We start from the raw sequence: 16,821 nt of genomic DNA on the forward strand, positions 1-16,821 counted from the left end.
GCTCATTTCCAAAGGGTAGGTAACTCCAGCATATTAAATCTCAAACTGCCAGCATGATGCCCTGATGTCAGGGATTAGGAAGGGATGTGCACCTCTGGAGAGCCCGAGTGAACAGGTGCGCCCCCACGGCCCCGCATCCATTTTAGGTGTCTCTTCATGTAAGATGGTTGTTTCTCCTTTCCTTTGATCCCAGAATGTACTTTTGTTTTAAAGTCTCACTACATAGCCTAGGCTGGCCTGGAATTTTTCATCCTCCTGCTTCCTGGGATCACAGCTATGATCACAGCCCCCATACCCAAACTGGACCCTGCTTCTAAGAAGAGACCATCAAACGGTATAGGTAGCATTTGTCCCAGACTCTGGAAAATTCTGCCTTCTCTGAAGGAGGGATCAGGGAAGGGGGTTCACAACCATGCTCACTGATCTGAAGGGCAGGGCGATTCTAGGTCTGTGGTCTGTTTGGTCACATTTAGAAGCAAGCTGGCAACGGAAGTAAGGAACTGATTTCAGATGGCCACACCTAGAACTTTGAGAGCCAAGGGAGAGAGCAGCAGGGAAGATGTCCTGTTCGAGGGGAGCTAAGGGGCTAGCAAAATCACACAGCAGATAAAAGCATTTGCTGTACTAGCCTGAGCTTGGCTCCCATCCCCAGAGCACAGGTACAAAAGCAGATGCTGAGCCACACCTTTGTAATCCCAGCGCTACTTCCACAGGATGGGAAGGGAGGGCAAGAGAATGCCCTGGAAGCTCACAGGTCAGTTGGCATGGCCTGAATGAGAAAAACCCTGCCATAGAGGGAAGAACCAGCTCTCCAGACCTGTCTCTGACCCTGTGACACAGACATATCAGCACATTCTCTTTCCCTCTCACCCTTCCTCTTCCCTTGCCACCTCAAAATTTAGAAGAGGTGGGGTGTGGGCAGGGGCAGCCAGAATAAGCATCATGCATCTGAGTGGAGCATCTGTAGCCTTCTGATCTCAGGTTCCATTGCCCTCTCCAGTGTGAAGAGCTGTGTATGCCAGAGGAAGGCTACCTTCTTCTTCTCCCATTGCTTTCTGCCTGCTTTGCAACCACCCCACCACTACCACTCACCTCCACATAACCCAAAAAGGGCTTCACAGGCTAGCTACTGCCAGGTACTTGGCCTAGGAACATAAGGCCAGTACTGGCCTGCCAGACCCTGCCTAGCTGCTGACCATAGAATGGGAAACAGAAGTTCAGAGTATCCACAGTGAGTTTCTAACAAGGCCCCAAGGTCTTGATATATAGCCCAGACTAACCTGGAACTCACTGTGTAGCCCAGTCTTGCCTCAAATTCAAATTCTCCATCCTCCTCCCCTGGCCTTCCAAGTGCTGAGATAACAGGTGTATGCCACCAGATCTGACACTGGCCCAGAATTTTGAGCTGAAAGAGGGCTTAATAGGTCATTTAGACCAACTCCATGGCTTCTATGAGGACCGAGCCCAGGGCTGTAGTGTCTTGCAGAATCTTCCACAGGGCCAGGACAAGTATGTTCATAGACAGGTTCTTAAGGGTGGATTTGATGGCTCTAATGGTGTTTGTTACAACCGCTAAGTCTGGGGTTGTAGAGAGGTTTGAATAGGTCTGGCCCCCATAGACTCATGAGTGGCATTATTAGGAGGTGTGGCCTTGTTGGCAGAAATGTGTCACTGTGGGCACAGGCTTGAGGTCTCCTAGCACTCAAGTAAGCTCTGCCCAACTGTGGAATGAGCCTTCTCGTGGTTGCCTGTGAGACACTGTCCCCTTTCTGCTGCCTGTAGAAGACAATGTCCTCCTGGCTGCCTGCAGATCAAGATGTAGAACTCTTGGCTCTCTCCAGCACCATCTCGGCCTGGATGTTGCCAAACTTCCCACCATAGTGATAATGGATTAAACCTCTGAAGCTATAAGCTATCCCCAATTAAATGGTTTCCTTTACAAGAGTCTCTGAGGTCTTTTCAGAGCAATAAAACCCTAACTAAGACAGGTGGTTTGACATGGAATAGTGTATGCAGTCAAAGGAGTCAAGGTGGGTGTTATGCTCCAGCCTCAGGCCTGAGTCTTATTCACCCACTCCACTTTACTGGCTGTTCAGGTTTTGAGGAGCAACACTGACAGCAACAGCCTAGTCCAGTATTCTCAAGAAGGGCAGAGGTACGAGCTGGCATAGCCTGAGATGCCCTATTATCTTCCCTAGGTCAGCCAGGCTCTGAGGCCTGCACATCACCCCTGCCAGTGAGATCCCTGTGATGTGGGGTGTGGTACCAGAGCCTCCTATCCTCTTTCTTTCCCTGACACCTGTCATTTGCCCCATCATGCATCCCCCTCGGGTCCTAGAGAGAAGCAACGCCCATGAAGGGCTAAATATTCTATCCCACTTGCTCCTCTGACCTCCCCGCTCATCCCTTTGTCCTTCTCCAGGCTGGGGATAGCTCCACATGCCAAGGCCCAGAGACAGAAGAACAATAGGGTGATTGCTCTGTGCTGCTTAAGGGTGACAGGGAACCCTGGCAGCAGAGGTGTGGACAGATGCTTTCTGACCTTGCTTACGCCCAGCCTGCCCTCCATCCTGCCCTCTGTGCAGGCTCAAGAAGGGGAGAGCAGGGAAGGGCAGGGGAGGGGACCAGGGAAAGCAAAGGAAGGAAGGCAGTGGACAGGGAGATGTGGGGTGGAGGGGAGGAAGAAGCGGGGAGGGAGGAAAGGAGTGTGTGTGTGTGTGTGTGTGTGTGTGTGTGTGTGTGTGTGTGTGAGAGAGAGAGAGAGAGAGAGAGAGAGAGAGACAGAGACAGAGACAGAGACAGAGACACAGAGAGACAGCGAGGGGGGGAGGGGGAGGGAGGGAAGGAGGGAGGAAGAGAGAGAGAGAGAGACACTCCCCATCCAGGCCGCTCAAAAGCAGTCAGTGTCACATTGCCACTTGAGAATCCCCAACAATGACCTGTGGGTACAATAAAGTCTGCAAAGTTCAACCTAATACATAATACATCCCACAATACACATGGGATGAGTCTGGCCTCAAGCCAGGGGGTAGAGGGCAAAGCACACTGGCTAGTGAAAAAGGCCCCTATCTCCTTCGCTCTATCTCTGGTTCCCTGCCCTGGAGAGTTCTGGCAGCTGGGCTGATGCCACATCTGAATTTAACCCAGTGATGTTCATGTCGGGGCTGCTTTGTCCCAAGGGGACACCAATTCTCACCACTTGCCTGAGAAGCTCCACACCTTGCATTGTAGACAGGCCCCACCACTACCACAAGCACCCCCAGCCCAAAGCCAGTTTCTGCTGAGGGTGGAAACGCTGGCTGAAACCCTAGTATGATTGGTTTAGAGAACTTACCCAGAGTGTAAGGAACCCGGGGATCTATCCCTACCCCTCAGACAAACCAAACACATTTTAACATGCATGGCTAATATTCCCATTTTGAAAAACGGCTCATCCTCTTTCAGTTTCTAAACCCTTTACACTCGCCAAGATGGCACAAGGCAGCTCTGGACATTTCTCTCTGAGGTACCCCTGTGAGGGGAGCTCAGAACTCACACATCCCCAAAGCCAGGGGTTGGCCTGAGCCCAGGCTGGACACAGCATGGCCTCCTCCTTGAGGGCCCACGGGGTCACTAGTGACAGCAGGCACCACATAGGCAGCACCATTCATTCCCTGGCGGTGACACTTCCCATTCATCATGCTGTCAAAAGCATCCCAGGACCCTTCCTAAATACAGTGCCTAGTGGGTCACATCATCACAGAATGACTTAATAAAGAAGCCACAAGCAGCCCAGCTGCACGACACATTGGGGGACAACCAAGAAATTCCTGAACATGGGCTGTGCGTCAGACACTTATTTTTTTCAGAGGTGCATTCTGAAATGTTTAGGGGTGGACTGGCGTAATGTCTACATTTTTTTCTTTAAAGGCATTTAGGTATGGCTGAGGGTATAGCCCAGGGGGAGAGCTTATGCTTAACATGCACAAGACCTTGGGTCATCCCAGGGCTACACATATACTTCTTTAAAAAGAACATTAGAACAAACACAATAGAATAGAATTGTTAACCTCAGAGATGAGAGCGCTGCTCTCCACCATCCCTGCTACTTCAGTGAAATTTCTCAGACTAAAAAAAAATTAGCAAAGTCTAGTAAGAGGGTGAAGCTTGATGACCTGAATTTCAATCCCAGGAACCCACCAGGCAGAAGGAAAGAGTTAACTCCTGCAAACTGTCCTTTGACCTCGGCCCTCTTGCCATGGCAAATAAATAAATAAATACATGTAAAAAGATGTTTAATGAGTTAAAATCACATTAATTTGAGGTACATCAATTTATAGTGAAACCCAAGACAACTTTTTTTTAAAGATGAATTTTAACATGGAAAAATCCAGATCAGGCAAACAGCTAAACAGAATCCCACAAAAATGTCTGCTGGCTTAATAGCCTAGCCTTTCCCACTCCTCAGCCCCATGCACAGAGTGGGCTGTATAGCTAATGAGTGAGCGCTCCGTCCAGGAAGACTGGCCTCTCTCAACAAACTTGCAGAGAACACATGGGGCTTATACTATATAAATATACCAGGCTTTCTGAAGCCTGGTGCTGTCGGCCTTGAGGGACGGCTCTCTTTGTTGTGGGGTTGTCCCACGCATATGGGGTGTCTGGCAGCCTCCATCCATGAGATGCTTGTGGCGCCCTACCCCCAGTTGTGACAATTGAAACTGTCTCCAGACAGTGCCAAATGTCCCCTGGGGACAGAAGAGCCCCTGGTTGAGAAGCAGTGAAATACACAGACATAATGAAACGATTTAATCAAAACACTCTATAAACCAATCTCTACACACAGTCTGCTGTGCAGCTCGCCTCTGGCACTTGCGGCAAACACAAGTATCTCCTCATTCACATGTCCTACAGGCAAACTATACTGAAGAACTGCTGACGGCTTCAAGCTGGGTGCACTGGTATATACCCGCAGTCCCGGTGGTAAGGAAGACAGACTTAGAAAGACTACTCAAAGTTCAAGGCCAACCTCATCTATGTATCAAGTTGAGTTCCAGGCCAGCCAGGGACACACGGCAAAACCCAGTCTCACAAAACACAACAGACATGTAGGACATTCTTTGGTTACTACCAACAATGTGGTCATGATGCCAACTCTACTAAACACCAACGTTTCCTTAGGCAGAAGTGAGCCCACAGCTCCCTTGTATGTCATAAGGATGATGCCCAAAAGGTACAGGCTAATCCCCTAGTACCAAGTGTTCAAGGGCCTGCCCCTCCAACCCTTGTCAACACTGGACGTTGCTTTTTATCTCCTAAATAGTGTCAGATCTCCCAGATCTGGTGTGTTGGGCCTATAATCCTTGCTACTCAGGTGATGAAATCAAATAAGAAAGTTCAAGGCGGGACTGGGCAATTTAGTCAGACCCTGTCTCAAACTAAAAAGGGGTTAGTGTCTGGAGACGACTCCGGGTACTCTTATAGGGTACCAGAAAGCAGCATCCACATGGTGGACAACAACCATGCCCTGAGGGATCTGTTGCCCTCTTCTGGCTTCAGGAGGTTCTTGCACACACATGGTGCATATACACTCACACATATCAATGGAAATTATTTTAAAAAATTAAATCTTAAAAAAAAATTTAAAGAAAAAAAAAGGCTAGGGAGATAGCTTACTGGTAAAGTGTTCCCTTCAAATGTGCAGGATCCTAGATTCGAACCCCTAGTACCCCATGCACATGAGTACTAAATGTAGAAAGTTAAGAAGGTACTCTTGGTAACACTGTTACATAAGCAGAATACTTCCTGTACTCATTGCCATTTGTACCAATTCTCTGAGTTTCTGGTTCACTTCTACAACTCAATTTTATATTAGGATCTCTTGTTGAATCACAAATGCTTTTTTCATTTATTGAGGATTTTGACCGTTTATCAGCCACAACACGATAGCTTTCTTAGCTTCAAGTTTGTCTTTTATTTTTGCTTAGAGAGATATCTGAAGTACAGGAATTTCCATTTATAGCTATAAAACCTTTCCCTTTACGATCCCTGTTTTTTTTTAATGTCCTATCTTGGATGACTTCTTTGCCCTGAGATCACACTGATGAATGTGTACATATGTATAGATATGTCATACAGACATGTGGATACATATATCTTATTTTAGGTTTCACAGACTGGTGACAGCCTACAGGATCTTAGACTCTAAGCTTGTTGGCACGTAAAACAGCCAGGTTTCCCAGCAGCATTGGCTAGTTGCTTCTTTCATCTATAGTCACACACTGCCCTGGTATCAAGTCTTCTGGGCACCTCTCCTTTCCTATGCCACACTCGTTTAAACGCCCCACTTATAATATTTTAGAATATCCAGTAGAACTAATTACCCTCATTAGTCACCTTAAGAAAAAATTTGGCTTTTCTTACAACACACTGATTTTTTTTTCTCCTGGCATAACTTTAGAATCCTGCCCCATATAATGGAGGCTGTGGCCAGAGTTACGTTAAATCTAGGGCTCACTTCTGGGAGAGCTGACATTTTGATAGTTTGGGTCTTGTTCTCCCTAACATGGCAAGAACCCCAACTTCCTTCTGCTCCCTGATGTCTGTTCCAAACATCCATTCCATATTTTTATTGCTTCACTTATTTTTGCTTGGCATTCTCTCACTACTCCAATTAAAATTCTGTTCCAGTATTACTAAAATGATGGAGCTCTGCCCCAGTTCCAACAGGCTGGACAGAAAAGTTGACAGAAGCTGAGCAGCCTCACCTCCACCTCCATTGCCCTTCTCTGGAATTTTTGCTCTTGTTTTCTGTACAGGGGAAGGAAACCAGGGCCTCAAGCAAACATCCTACCACTGTGCCTTATGCTTGGCTCACCGTTCACGTCCATACTTTGAGACAGGGTCTCTCTCATTTGTTCAAACAGGTTTTGACCTTACTCTATGGACCAAGCAGATCTTGAACTGTGAGCTTCCTGTCTCAAGCTCCCAGGTAGCAGGATTACAGGCCTATGCCTCCAAATCCAGCTGTTTTTGTGGTTTTTAAATTCCTATTGGGCATCAATTCTTGAATCAACGGCACCTGCAGTATAACCCCACCACAATCCCTTACAACAGGATTCTCTGTAAAAGTTACATAGAGAAAGAAATGGCAAGAGATCAGATCAGTGAGGTCCTTGTAGCTCTGAGCCCAGGCTGGTCCACACTGCAAATCTCAACTCATTTTCTTTAGCAAAAAGCTGGAGGCCACCCCTCCCCCAGTGTGTACCTGTTGGCATTGTGGGGGGCAGTGTCCTCCAGCACCCCAGCTATAAAGTCTCTTTGGGCTATGCTGAAAGGCTACATGGTACCCTAGAAAGCCACTCAGCTCCGCCCCAGAGCCACTGAAGTAGTAGCAAAAAGCCCACGGAGGATCCTACGCATGGTGGAAGCGATGAAAAGGGCAGCTGGGAAAGATCCCAAGACCACTGTTGAAAGGTGGGGGACCCAGGGAGTGGCTAGCTCCTTACTCCTGGACCTTAACCCAGAATGAGCCACCACGAGGTGGCTGAGCCTGGGAAATGAGGGAGGCTAGCACAGGTTAGCCTTTGGGTTTCGTCGGCTCTAAGGGAAGGTTCATAGCCCAGGTGCTGTGGCCTCTCGTGGACTCTTGAGCCAGCCCTGCACGTCTCTTCCCTAATCAACTCTCAAGGAATCCAAATGGGGTACCCTGAAACTAGTCATAGGCAGGATGGTCCTCCAAGGAAGCAACACGCCCTGCAAATGAACCAAGGCAAGGCATGTCTACCATCATGGCCCAAGAAGAATTACAGGTGAAGCTGCCTGTCAGAGACAGCAGAGGAGTGATCAGGTGTTTCTGCATAAGAGGAAGCTCTAGCAGGAGCAAGGGGTCCTTCCCGCCCAGGGGCACTAGGGAAGGAGTGCAGTGCCAGTCCCTTCCTGTTTAATGGGAGGAGAACCTGTGCTAGCAGCAATACCCTCAGAACCATCGAGGACCCCGGCCGATGCCTAACCCCAAACTCAAGCTCCTCCCACTCACCCAAGTGACCCCGTAAAATCAAATCACTGCAGGTCAAAAACTGCCTAGAGCTGCCACGGGGCAGTTGTTCCTCTTCCTGCCACAGGAGCGGAGGTCCCTCTATCTAGTTACTACATGTGTCCCAGATAGACTCTCTTCTCGGACTTCCCTGTTGCAGACCGCTTAGTCCTTGTCACCCTGCCTAGGAGCAGTAAAGGACATTCTCCAAGGAAGCTGGCTCTCTGTAGGTGGTCTGGAAAGGTCTTCACTCACTGTGCCCACACACAGTTTGGAAGTGCCCGGCTCCAGGACCCCACTCCTGAAGTGCCTCCCAGCCTCCAGCTCAATGTCTCGCTTAGCCAGCCAGGCTCTGTGTGATAGGTCATCTTGGTCATCGCAAAGGCCAGCTCCAGAGTCTTAGCAATGGCACCTCAGGCAGAGCCTGTGAGGGCAGGCTACAAAGATCGCAGGCTTCAGGCATTGTCCCAAGTCCCAGATGACCTGGTTTCCCACTCCCTCTTCAGGAAAAGCACTGGAGTGGTTCACTTTCAGTCATATTTGCTAGGGCTCTAAATGAAGAAACCACAGTCTCAAAACCCAAAGGAGTCATAGAAGGTAATTAGCTAAGGGAAGGCTGCTAAGATGTCTACCAGAGTTTAGCGGTGGGGAGTGGTTCAGAGGCAGGACTGGAGTGGAGCATTCCCCTGGCCTCAGACTTGATCCCCCAGCACCATAGCTGTTTTAGTCTTTTGCACCTTAAAGCCAAGAACCTTCCGATGCTTCACATGGGCCCTCCACCACACCTCAACTGCCCATTTGTGTTAGAAGGTAAAAGAAAAAAAAAAAGCCAAAAATAATTACAAGAAACCCAATGTCAAGTAAGGTCCAGAAAAACTTCCAGGAGTCAGACCATTAAAGTTCATCGTGTCAGAGGGCAAACTGTACCTGCCCCTGCACACTCCATCCACGTGAGTCTACTCAGGTGTATCATGGGTAGTCAGAGGACCACCAAGTCATCGCGGTATAAAGACTCAGATTTGGGGGCTGAAGAAATATCTCAGTGGTTAAAAGCATGTGTTGCTCTTCTAGAGGACCCAAGTTGAATGCGGGCAACCCTTTTTAGGCAGTTTACAGCCAATGTCACAGGGTCCAATGCCACAGGGTCCAATCGTGAGTGCCTTGTTCTAGACTCTGACAGCAGGTGCACATATGCATAGACAAAACTGAAGCTGAGGGGAGGGCTCAATGGAGAACAGCCTTAGAGTTCAGATACCCAGAACCAGGCAGAAGTTGGGCAGACATGGCAGCTGCCTCTCATGCCAGCCCTCAGAAGGCAGAGATGGGGGATGCCCAGGAAAGCTGGCTTGCCAGACTAGGCAGAAGTGGAGAGCTGAGTGCAACAAGAGACCCTGTCTCAAAAAAAAAAAAATACAGTGTAGAGCAGTTGAAAAGACACCTGTGGCCAACTTTGAGCCTCCATACAATGTGATCATATACACATATACATACCCCCCCACACATACACACACATATGAACACACAAATATACACAAACATAAAAAATAATCCAATGCCCACTGTAACAGCTTCCAAGTTCAAAACTATTATCCCCTAATTTTTATTTTAGTTAGTTAATTAATTGCTGCTAGAAATTAAACCAGCAGGCAGAGCATGTGCTCAAGTGAACTCAGTATCTGACTTAATTTTTAATCCAAAAAAAGGAGAGAAAAAAAAACCCTGTGTTTTGTTTTGTGTGTGTGTGTGTGTGTGTGTGTGTGTGTGTGTGTGTGTGTGTGTGTTTAAAAAGTATCCTTGTCCTCAGCAAAAGAGAGTTCTTTCGTTTGTGGTTTTCATGAGACAGGATCTCTCTGTGTTGCCCATCTTGTCCTCAGACTTGTAAACACATGATCCTCCTGCCTCTCAAGAAGCTGGGGAAAATGACTTTTTTTTCCTCTTTGGTTTTTTTCGAGACAGGGTTTCTCTGTATAGCCCTGGCTGTCCTGGAACTCACTCTGTAGACCAGGCTGGCCTCGAACTCAGAAATCCACCTGCCTCTGCCTCCCAAGTGCTGGGATTAAAGGCGTGCGCCACCACCGCCTGGCTGAGAATGGATTTTTAATTTTAAAAAAGTCAGTATAGAAAATGATCAGCTCCTGGCCTCTGGATCAAGCCTCTGGGATGGGACTGTGAAGGGCAGTGAGCTGGAGATTTTAGCCTCTGTACCTCCAGTCTGGCATCTTGCACCCAGGCACCGTGATGGCGTCCCCCGCCCTTGTTACACCCATCGCCTGCCAGAGGTTCAACCAAAGGTACTAAAAGCCTTAACTAACAGCCGGCACTGGGTTATCTTAGACTCTTCCCAGTATGATTCCAGGACTTTCCAGCGTGTGTCTTCCTGAGTACAGGCTGCCATGGCTATAGATGTCAAGTCCTGAATCTGTTTTCTCACAAGCTCCCAGGATTCAGCCAGTTCTCCCCTAGATGCAGAGTCAGGTGACCACCTGAGTGTCCAAGCTCACCCCGCAGCTCCCCATAGAGTCACGTAGAGAAGGTAAAATTCCTAGCCTGACATGGGGACCTTCAAGTCATTCTGCCATTCATTACCACTCCTACCCTGGGACCAGGCTCTCCAGGTGTGGCCCTAACAGGGCACACATCCTGTGGGACTCTAAGCTTCCTGTGTATCCTGAACCAGGGGTGTGAAGCCTCTCCTCTACCAAGAACCCCAGGGGACCCTTCCTCAGAATAGTATTTTTTTTTTTTTGATGGTAAAACAGTCATGATTTTCTATGGTATGAAAACGGCATGCATGGAGTAGAAGCCACGCTTTGGTCGTGTTCTGAACAGGTGAGGTTGGATCTGCTCTTTCTCTTGTGATGCTGGGTAGCAGCAGGGAGCTATGCCCACTCACCCCAGGGTAGTTCATTGCTCAGCTGTGTGAGGACAGGGTGTTATATTTACTGCATTTTACAGCACTTCTCACTTATAATAATCTTATCCAGGGAGCTATCAGTGCCCAGAAAAACACTAACTCAAGTCCAGTTATCTGAACTCTCCCAAGTTGGTGAGGTGCAACCTTTCACATGTAAGCTTTCTTAATGACAGCAGAGGAGCATCTATCAGTGGATATAGGAACTCGGGCAGCCGCCAGGGGCATGCACACACAGCATCTGTGGCATCTGTAATGTGAACACAGCTATGGCTGCTGTGGTGAACGCATCACGGACACTGCCAGCAGCCGTGGCTGTCACCTACTTTCCTCATGAAGGACGGGCTGGGTCTTAATCGGTGAATGTGAAAATGAGATTATCTTCCTGGTTGAGTTTCAGCTCCTGGATTCTGACCGTGACCCAGTGCCCAGGTATTCCTTCCTCTTGACCCCCACACTGTACCCTTGCTCTCCCCAAACCTCAGGAAGGCGAGGGAGGAGTCCTTGGCCCAGGATTTGTGAAGAGAGTTATAATGAAGTGCCTGGTGGTTCCTTCTTCAGAGTAGCTGAGGAGACCACGCATACAAAACAGCCTTGCTGGCAGTGTGGGGGGAGGGTCCCAGAAGCGTCTAGGCCTCTCGCCCCCACCCAATGTCCCAACTCATGTCCCTACTATACAGCCAATGTAACAAGCAAAAAGCTAAGGGGATTGTCTCACCTTCCGGTTCCTCCACGCTGCTGGCTGCAGTGGTGGGTGGCGCCACAGGAATCTCTTCATGAGGTTCAGAAAAGGGAAGAGAGACAAATGAGGGGAGAAAAAAGACATTATTTTTGTCCTTGGAAAAATAAGGGTCTCAGCGAAGACGCTTCCCGCCGTTTAGCCTCCCTCCCCCATACCCACTCCACAGCTCAGCTCAAAGGAACAAAAAAGGAGAGAAAGGGAGACAGGGAAGCTGGCAGCAGGGTCCCAGGGACCTTGGGCACATCAATGTGTTCTCCTGTCCTCACTGGGAAGGGATATCATGAGTCCCATCTGTTAAGGAGGGTCAGGAATAGGTGCGGCAGGAGGGGCTTGCGGTCCACAGGGCTGATCTTGTACCCAGGACCTGACATGATGTTCATCTCAGTGCTACGGTTTAAGGGACCTCAACTTGGCCTGCTCTGGGGTTCCTCAGGCTCCTTGTTCATTGTAATATGACTGCCTGAGCCTCGTTCATCTACAATGTTAACTCCACAGATGAGAAGGATCTAGAAGTAGAAATGCTGTGTGAGGGACATGGGACCTGCCCTTGGTATCTGCGCCTGGTCCTAGTTTCCCGGCTAAGGCCTTTTGTTAGTCAGTAGATTGGGATGTGACTTAAGGAGGTGGGGCTCGTAAAGGCATGGCCTCCATTTTGACTGTCCTCTTCGACCTAGACTAGCAGCTCATCCCTTGTGCTTCTCGCACTCTTCCCTGTGTTCTGGCAAGGTGAGGAAGCTCAGCCAGCCAGCTCCATTAATTCAACCACCCACTGTCAAAAGTTTGGGTTTCCTCTTTCCAGACAAGACCAAGCCATAGATCCAAAGTCCCTTTAGGGCAGCAGTTCTCAACTTGTGGGTTGTGACCCCACAGGGGTTACATATCAGATCCCCTGCATATCAGATTATGATTCATAGCAGCAGCGAAAGTACAGTTATCAAGTAGCAACAAAACAATTTTATGGTTGGGGTCATTACAACATGAGGAACTGTTTATGAAAGGGTCGCAGCATTAGGAAGGTTGAGGGCCAATGCTCTAGGGGAAGGAGTACACAACTGGGGGTGAGAGACTTCCAAGTCCTGCCTGTAGCCACCATCTGACTGTGGTGTCTTTCCCCTGACCTTGGATTCTACACCTAGAACCTGAAGCTCGCCCCTCAAGAGATCTTTGTCTCCTAGAGGAACCAGGCGTCATGCCTTGGGAAGCAAAGGCAGAGGACAGTCTACAGTGCGGAGCTGATTTGCACTCAGTGACTTGATTCACACATCTCTCAGGTGTTTAGTCACAGCAGCTGGACCTAGGGCCAGGCCCTTCCTTAGCCCTAAAAGGCTAGGTTGGTCCCAGCAGAAACTCTCAAGAAGCAATATCCGAAAGGCCTGGTTTGCAAATGGGTATTCATGCTAATGGCCGTGGAGTAGGTGGGATACCCAAACGTGTTGTCTAAAGTGAGAATGCACACACAAGGCTCATGGCTCCCCGAGCTGGGGCAAAACAGGGACAGGCTTTCTAAGCCCTGGCCATGCAAGCACCTGGAGCATCCTAGAATGGAGCCCAGATCTATTGTCTGTGTGTGTGTGTGTGTGTGTGTGTGTGTGTGTGTGTGTATTTTTGTACTGCAAGTCAGAAAGAACAGAGCATGTTAAGAGGGCCCAGGCACTAGCTTTGAAAGGTCATTTCATGATGTTCTTTCCCCTGGGGGATTAGTGCTTGCCATTCTGAGAAACCTGACCGCTGGGGGTGGGGGTGTGTGTATAGACTACTCACTGACAGAACAGGTTCCCCAGAGGCCTGAATATGCCTGGCACCTGGCTTTCTATGTTTGTCTCATAGCTTTATGGGTGTGCAGAGAAAAGGGTTTCTATAGGCTGTGAGATTTGTATTTGGATGCCATACTGGGAAGGATTTCTTTCCATTCTTTCCTTCGGACACTGGGGTGAAGTCAAGGCCTGGGGTGTCCTAGGCATGTACTACTGAACAACAGCCATTCTATGCACCCTTTCCACCTGCTGTACCCTGAGAGGACATCAGGAGTGCCTTACGCTAGCATGGGGTCATGTGCTGACAGTGCGCCCACAGGGACACTCTGACAGAGACTCCTGACTCATAAACTGGTCAGAATTGCTGTCAGAACCAACAGAGCTCACCTGTTCTGGAAGCAAAGCCCACACGTAGTAGGACAGATAAGCACATGCAGTGGGGCAGGAGAGATGTGGGCTGTCTTAAGGTTCCCACCTATTTGAGGCAGGGATGACTGTGACTTTTATGAGGAACATCTAGGAATCAGAGATGGCTTCCTGGCAGGAAGGGACTCCAGGCGCTGGCCCCACAAGTCTTGGGCTGTTCTGAGTCCCCATCACTAATCAGTCATGGGGACTACTAAGGGACTCTAGGAATTTCAGAAATTGAGATTGACTGACTTCTAAAAAGGGCCAAATAGTAAATATTTCAGGCTTTGTGGGTTATAGTCTCTGCTGCTTTTTGCTTCACAAAAGCGGCTGCAGACAATATGTCTTTTTATTTTTCTTCTTTTTTAAAAAATTAATACAGAGGTCTCAGTCCATAGCCCAGGCTAGCGTCAAACCTTCAGCCCTCTTGCCTCTGCCTCCCAAGTGCTGGGATTATAAGTTCACACCACCATGCCCCGTGACATCATATGCTTTTTATTGTGCCTTGAAATAGTATCCTTCCATTGATTTTTGTTTAAATCATTAACTAAGGTACAAGGCACTATGCCATGCCAAAAACAGCCGGTAGCCAGCTCCCTGGGCAGAGCACACCAAGCCTGCTCTCTAGAGAATCCACTTGGTTCCTTGGACTCTAGCATGTGTGCTGAGACTCTCTCCTGCTCCTCTGCCCCAGATGTCCTTTCTTGGCTTGGACAGCCCTCGCCAAGGAATCACCAGAATGAGGCTGGACCTGGGTTAGGCCTGAGTTGCCGGCCAGACCTCACTTTCTGCCCATGGTCACAGTAGCATCACTCATCAGATGCAATATACAGAGACCCTCCATAGCCAAGGCCTGAGTACTGACTCTCTCTATGTAACGTCTCTTTGGGACCTCTACTCCACTGCTCTATTAACCCTTCATAGGGGCCACAGGGACCGAGAATCTGAGTAGCTTCTCTCAAAGGCCTAAGGCTTTGGTCTGACTCTGAAGCTGTGGTAGGCCCCCATGTTCACTGGGTCTAGGGTGAAAGTAGGGGTCAGGCTCATACTGGAGAGGAGCCTTGCTGTCCAGCCTGGAGCCAGTAACTCAGTGCTTGTAGGACTGAGAACTATGGGCACTCTGGCTTTAATGCATATAGCTGCAGCTTCTGAAGGAATTTCCAGGTCTGGAAACTCTCTCACGGGATCTTACTGAGCACCAGTGAACGAAGAGATGTACACTGGTGATGGCTAAACCCACTGGACATGAGCAATCAGTCCCCACAGGGTCACCTCCCCCCCCATCCCACTCAAGCAGATGGGAGGAGTGGATACACATACTGATGCAAGGGGCGATGGGGGAGCGACTCTGCTGGTAGCCTTTGGCACAGCGGTTGCAGGTGATGCCCGTCACGCCGTCCTTGCAGGGACACTGGCCAGTGGTTTGATTGCAGGTCTTGCCAGCAGCACCCACAGGGTGGCAATCACAGGCTGTGAAGAACAGAAAACAGAAGGATTAGAGAGGTAGTTAGTGCCCTTCCCACCCAGGGGTGTCCCACGGTCCCTATCCCTAAGAGGAAAAAAAAATGAAAAAGAACAGGTAGCCTAACCAAGCTTGCACATGTTCTAGGAGTTCTGAGACGGATTGCCTACCTACCAAGAAATGGGGAACCAAAATCAAAATGGACCTACTTCAAAGGCTTGCTTGAGGAACAGGAGAAGGGAGCCAGGGAGCCCCTCCAAAGCCCAGAAGGAGAGCTGATACTCAATTATGATGTCAAGGAGTGTGTGTGTCGGGGGGTGGGTGGTTCACTGAAGGCTAGAGGTACTGGCTTCTCTTCCAGATTTCTCGGTGGGTTCCTGCGTGGAAGAGAGTCTGGAGCTGATGAAGTTCAGGGATGCTGGCCAGAGGGAGGCAAAGGGAGGAGGTGCCTAGGATACTGCCCCAACTTGCTCAGCAGCCAGATGCCCAGAATCCAGACCTCTACGTCACTATAACACTTTCCCTTCAAACCCCAACTAGACGAGTAACTGTTGAACAGGTGAACCTCCCAGGTCAAGCTGGGAATGAAGGCAGGCCAGAGGCCACTGCAGGAACATCATGACCCTCCTGGCTTTGAAGAGTTAGCTCTGGTGGGTAGCCCCACATCCAAAAGCATCCCAAAGCTCCCTCACTGCAGTCCAGTCATGACACAGCCTGACCTCTGGGGGAGATCTCTGCCACCACCACGAGGCTCCAAGCACCATCTACCCCTTCAGGCAGAGGCCATAAAGGCCACTGTGCCAAGCAGTGGTTTCTCCGCTGGCAAGGGACAGGGTAAAGGACGCAGTGTTGTACCTGTTCCTACTGCAGGAAGCCCAGGAGGGCAGGGCACCCCAGCAATGCAATCTGTAGTCATTTCAATTCATGCCACATGCTGCTTTGTTTCTGTCCCCACAGGGGGACAAAAATATCTAGGAAAATAAGTGAGAACTGAGATCCCCAAAGAACTAAAGCCCATATCACTCCTACTGCAGGGAAAGATCAAAGGTCTGTTGCAGCCAGCTCGTCCTCTCTGTCACCCTTTCCACAGGCCATCAAGACTAAATCATTACTCACTTTTAAAAAGGGTACAGACTTGGATTTAGGGTACACCGATGAAGACAGTGTCTCAGCAGAGGTATTTTCCCATCTACAATGGTGCATGGGCTACTTTTTTTCCATACTAGTGACAAAGGTAGCCCAAGGGAAGACTGAGTTTGGCTCACACTCTTAGAGGGTTTTCCTCCAAGATGGCAAAGGTCACCACACTGTGCAGGATGTGCTTGATCTTGAGACAGCTTGTTTGTGTGGAATGAGCTAGGAAGCTGAGAAAACCGGAACCAGGGCAGATAGAACCATATAAGGTCCACCCCAGTGACCTACTTTTCACTATGCATCTCATTTGGTCATGTGAGAATAGAGGGCCACAGAACGGGATCTTACCATCATGAGCCACAGGTATGGGCATAGGCATATGGGGATGCCAGGTTC

General features: G+C 49.2%; 1 protein-coding gene across 2 annotated transcripts in view; it reads right to left on the reverse strand.

Annotated features, from left to right (window-relative positions):
- Ntn1 (netrin 1) overlaps nucleotides 1-16,821 on the reverse strand; it is a 199,053-nt gene that overhangs the window by 37,315 nt on the left and 144,917 nt on the right. For both annotated transcript variants that reach the window (XM_031350911.1, XM_031350910.1), the window contains exons 4-5: nucleotides 15,150-15,299; nucleotides 11,644-11,697 (exon numbers count right to left, since the gene is read on the reverse strand). In XM_031350911.1, the coding sequence (XP_031206771.1) occupies nucleotides 11,644-11,697; nucleotides 15,150-15,299 (204 nt within the window). The remainder of the gene's footprint in view (nucleotides 1-11,643; nucleotides 11,698-15,149; nucleotides 15,300-16,821) is intronic.

The sequence above is a fragment of the Mastomys coucha genome, unplaced genomic scaffold, assembly GCF_008632895.1.
Source record: "Mastomys coucha isolate ucsf_1 unplaced genomic scaffold, UCSF_Mcou_1 pScaffold5, whole genome shotgun sequence".
Lineage (NCBI taxonomy): Eukaryota > Metazoa > Chordata > Mammalia > Rodentia > Muridae > Mastomys > Mastomys coucha.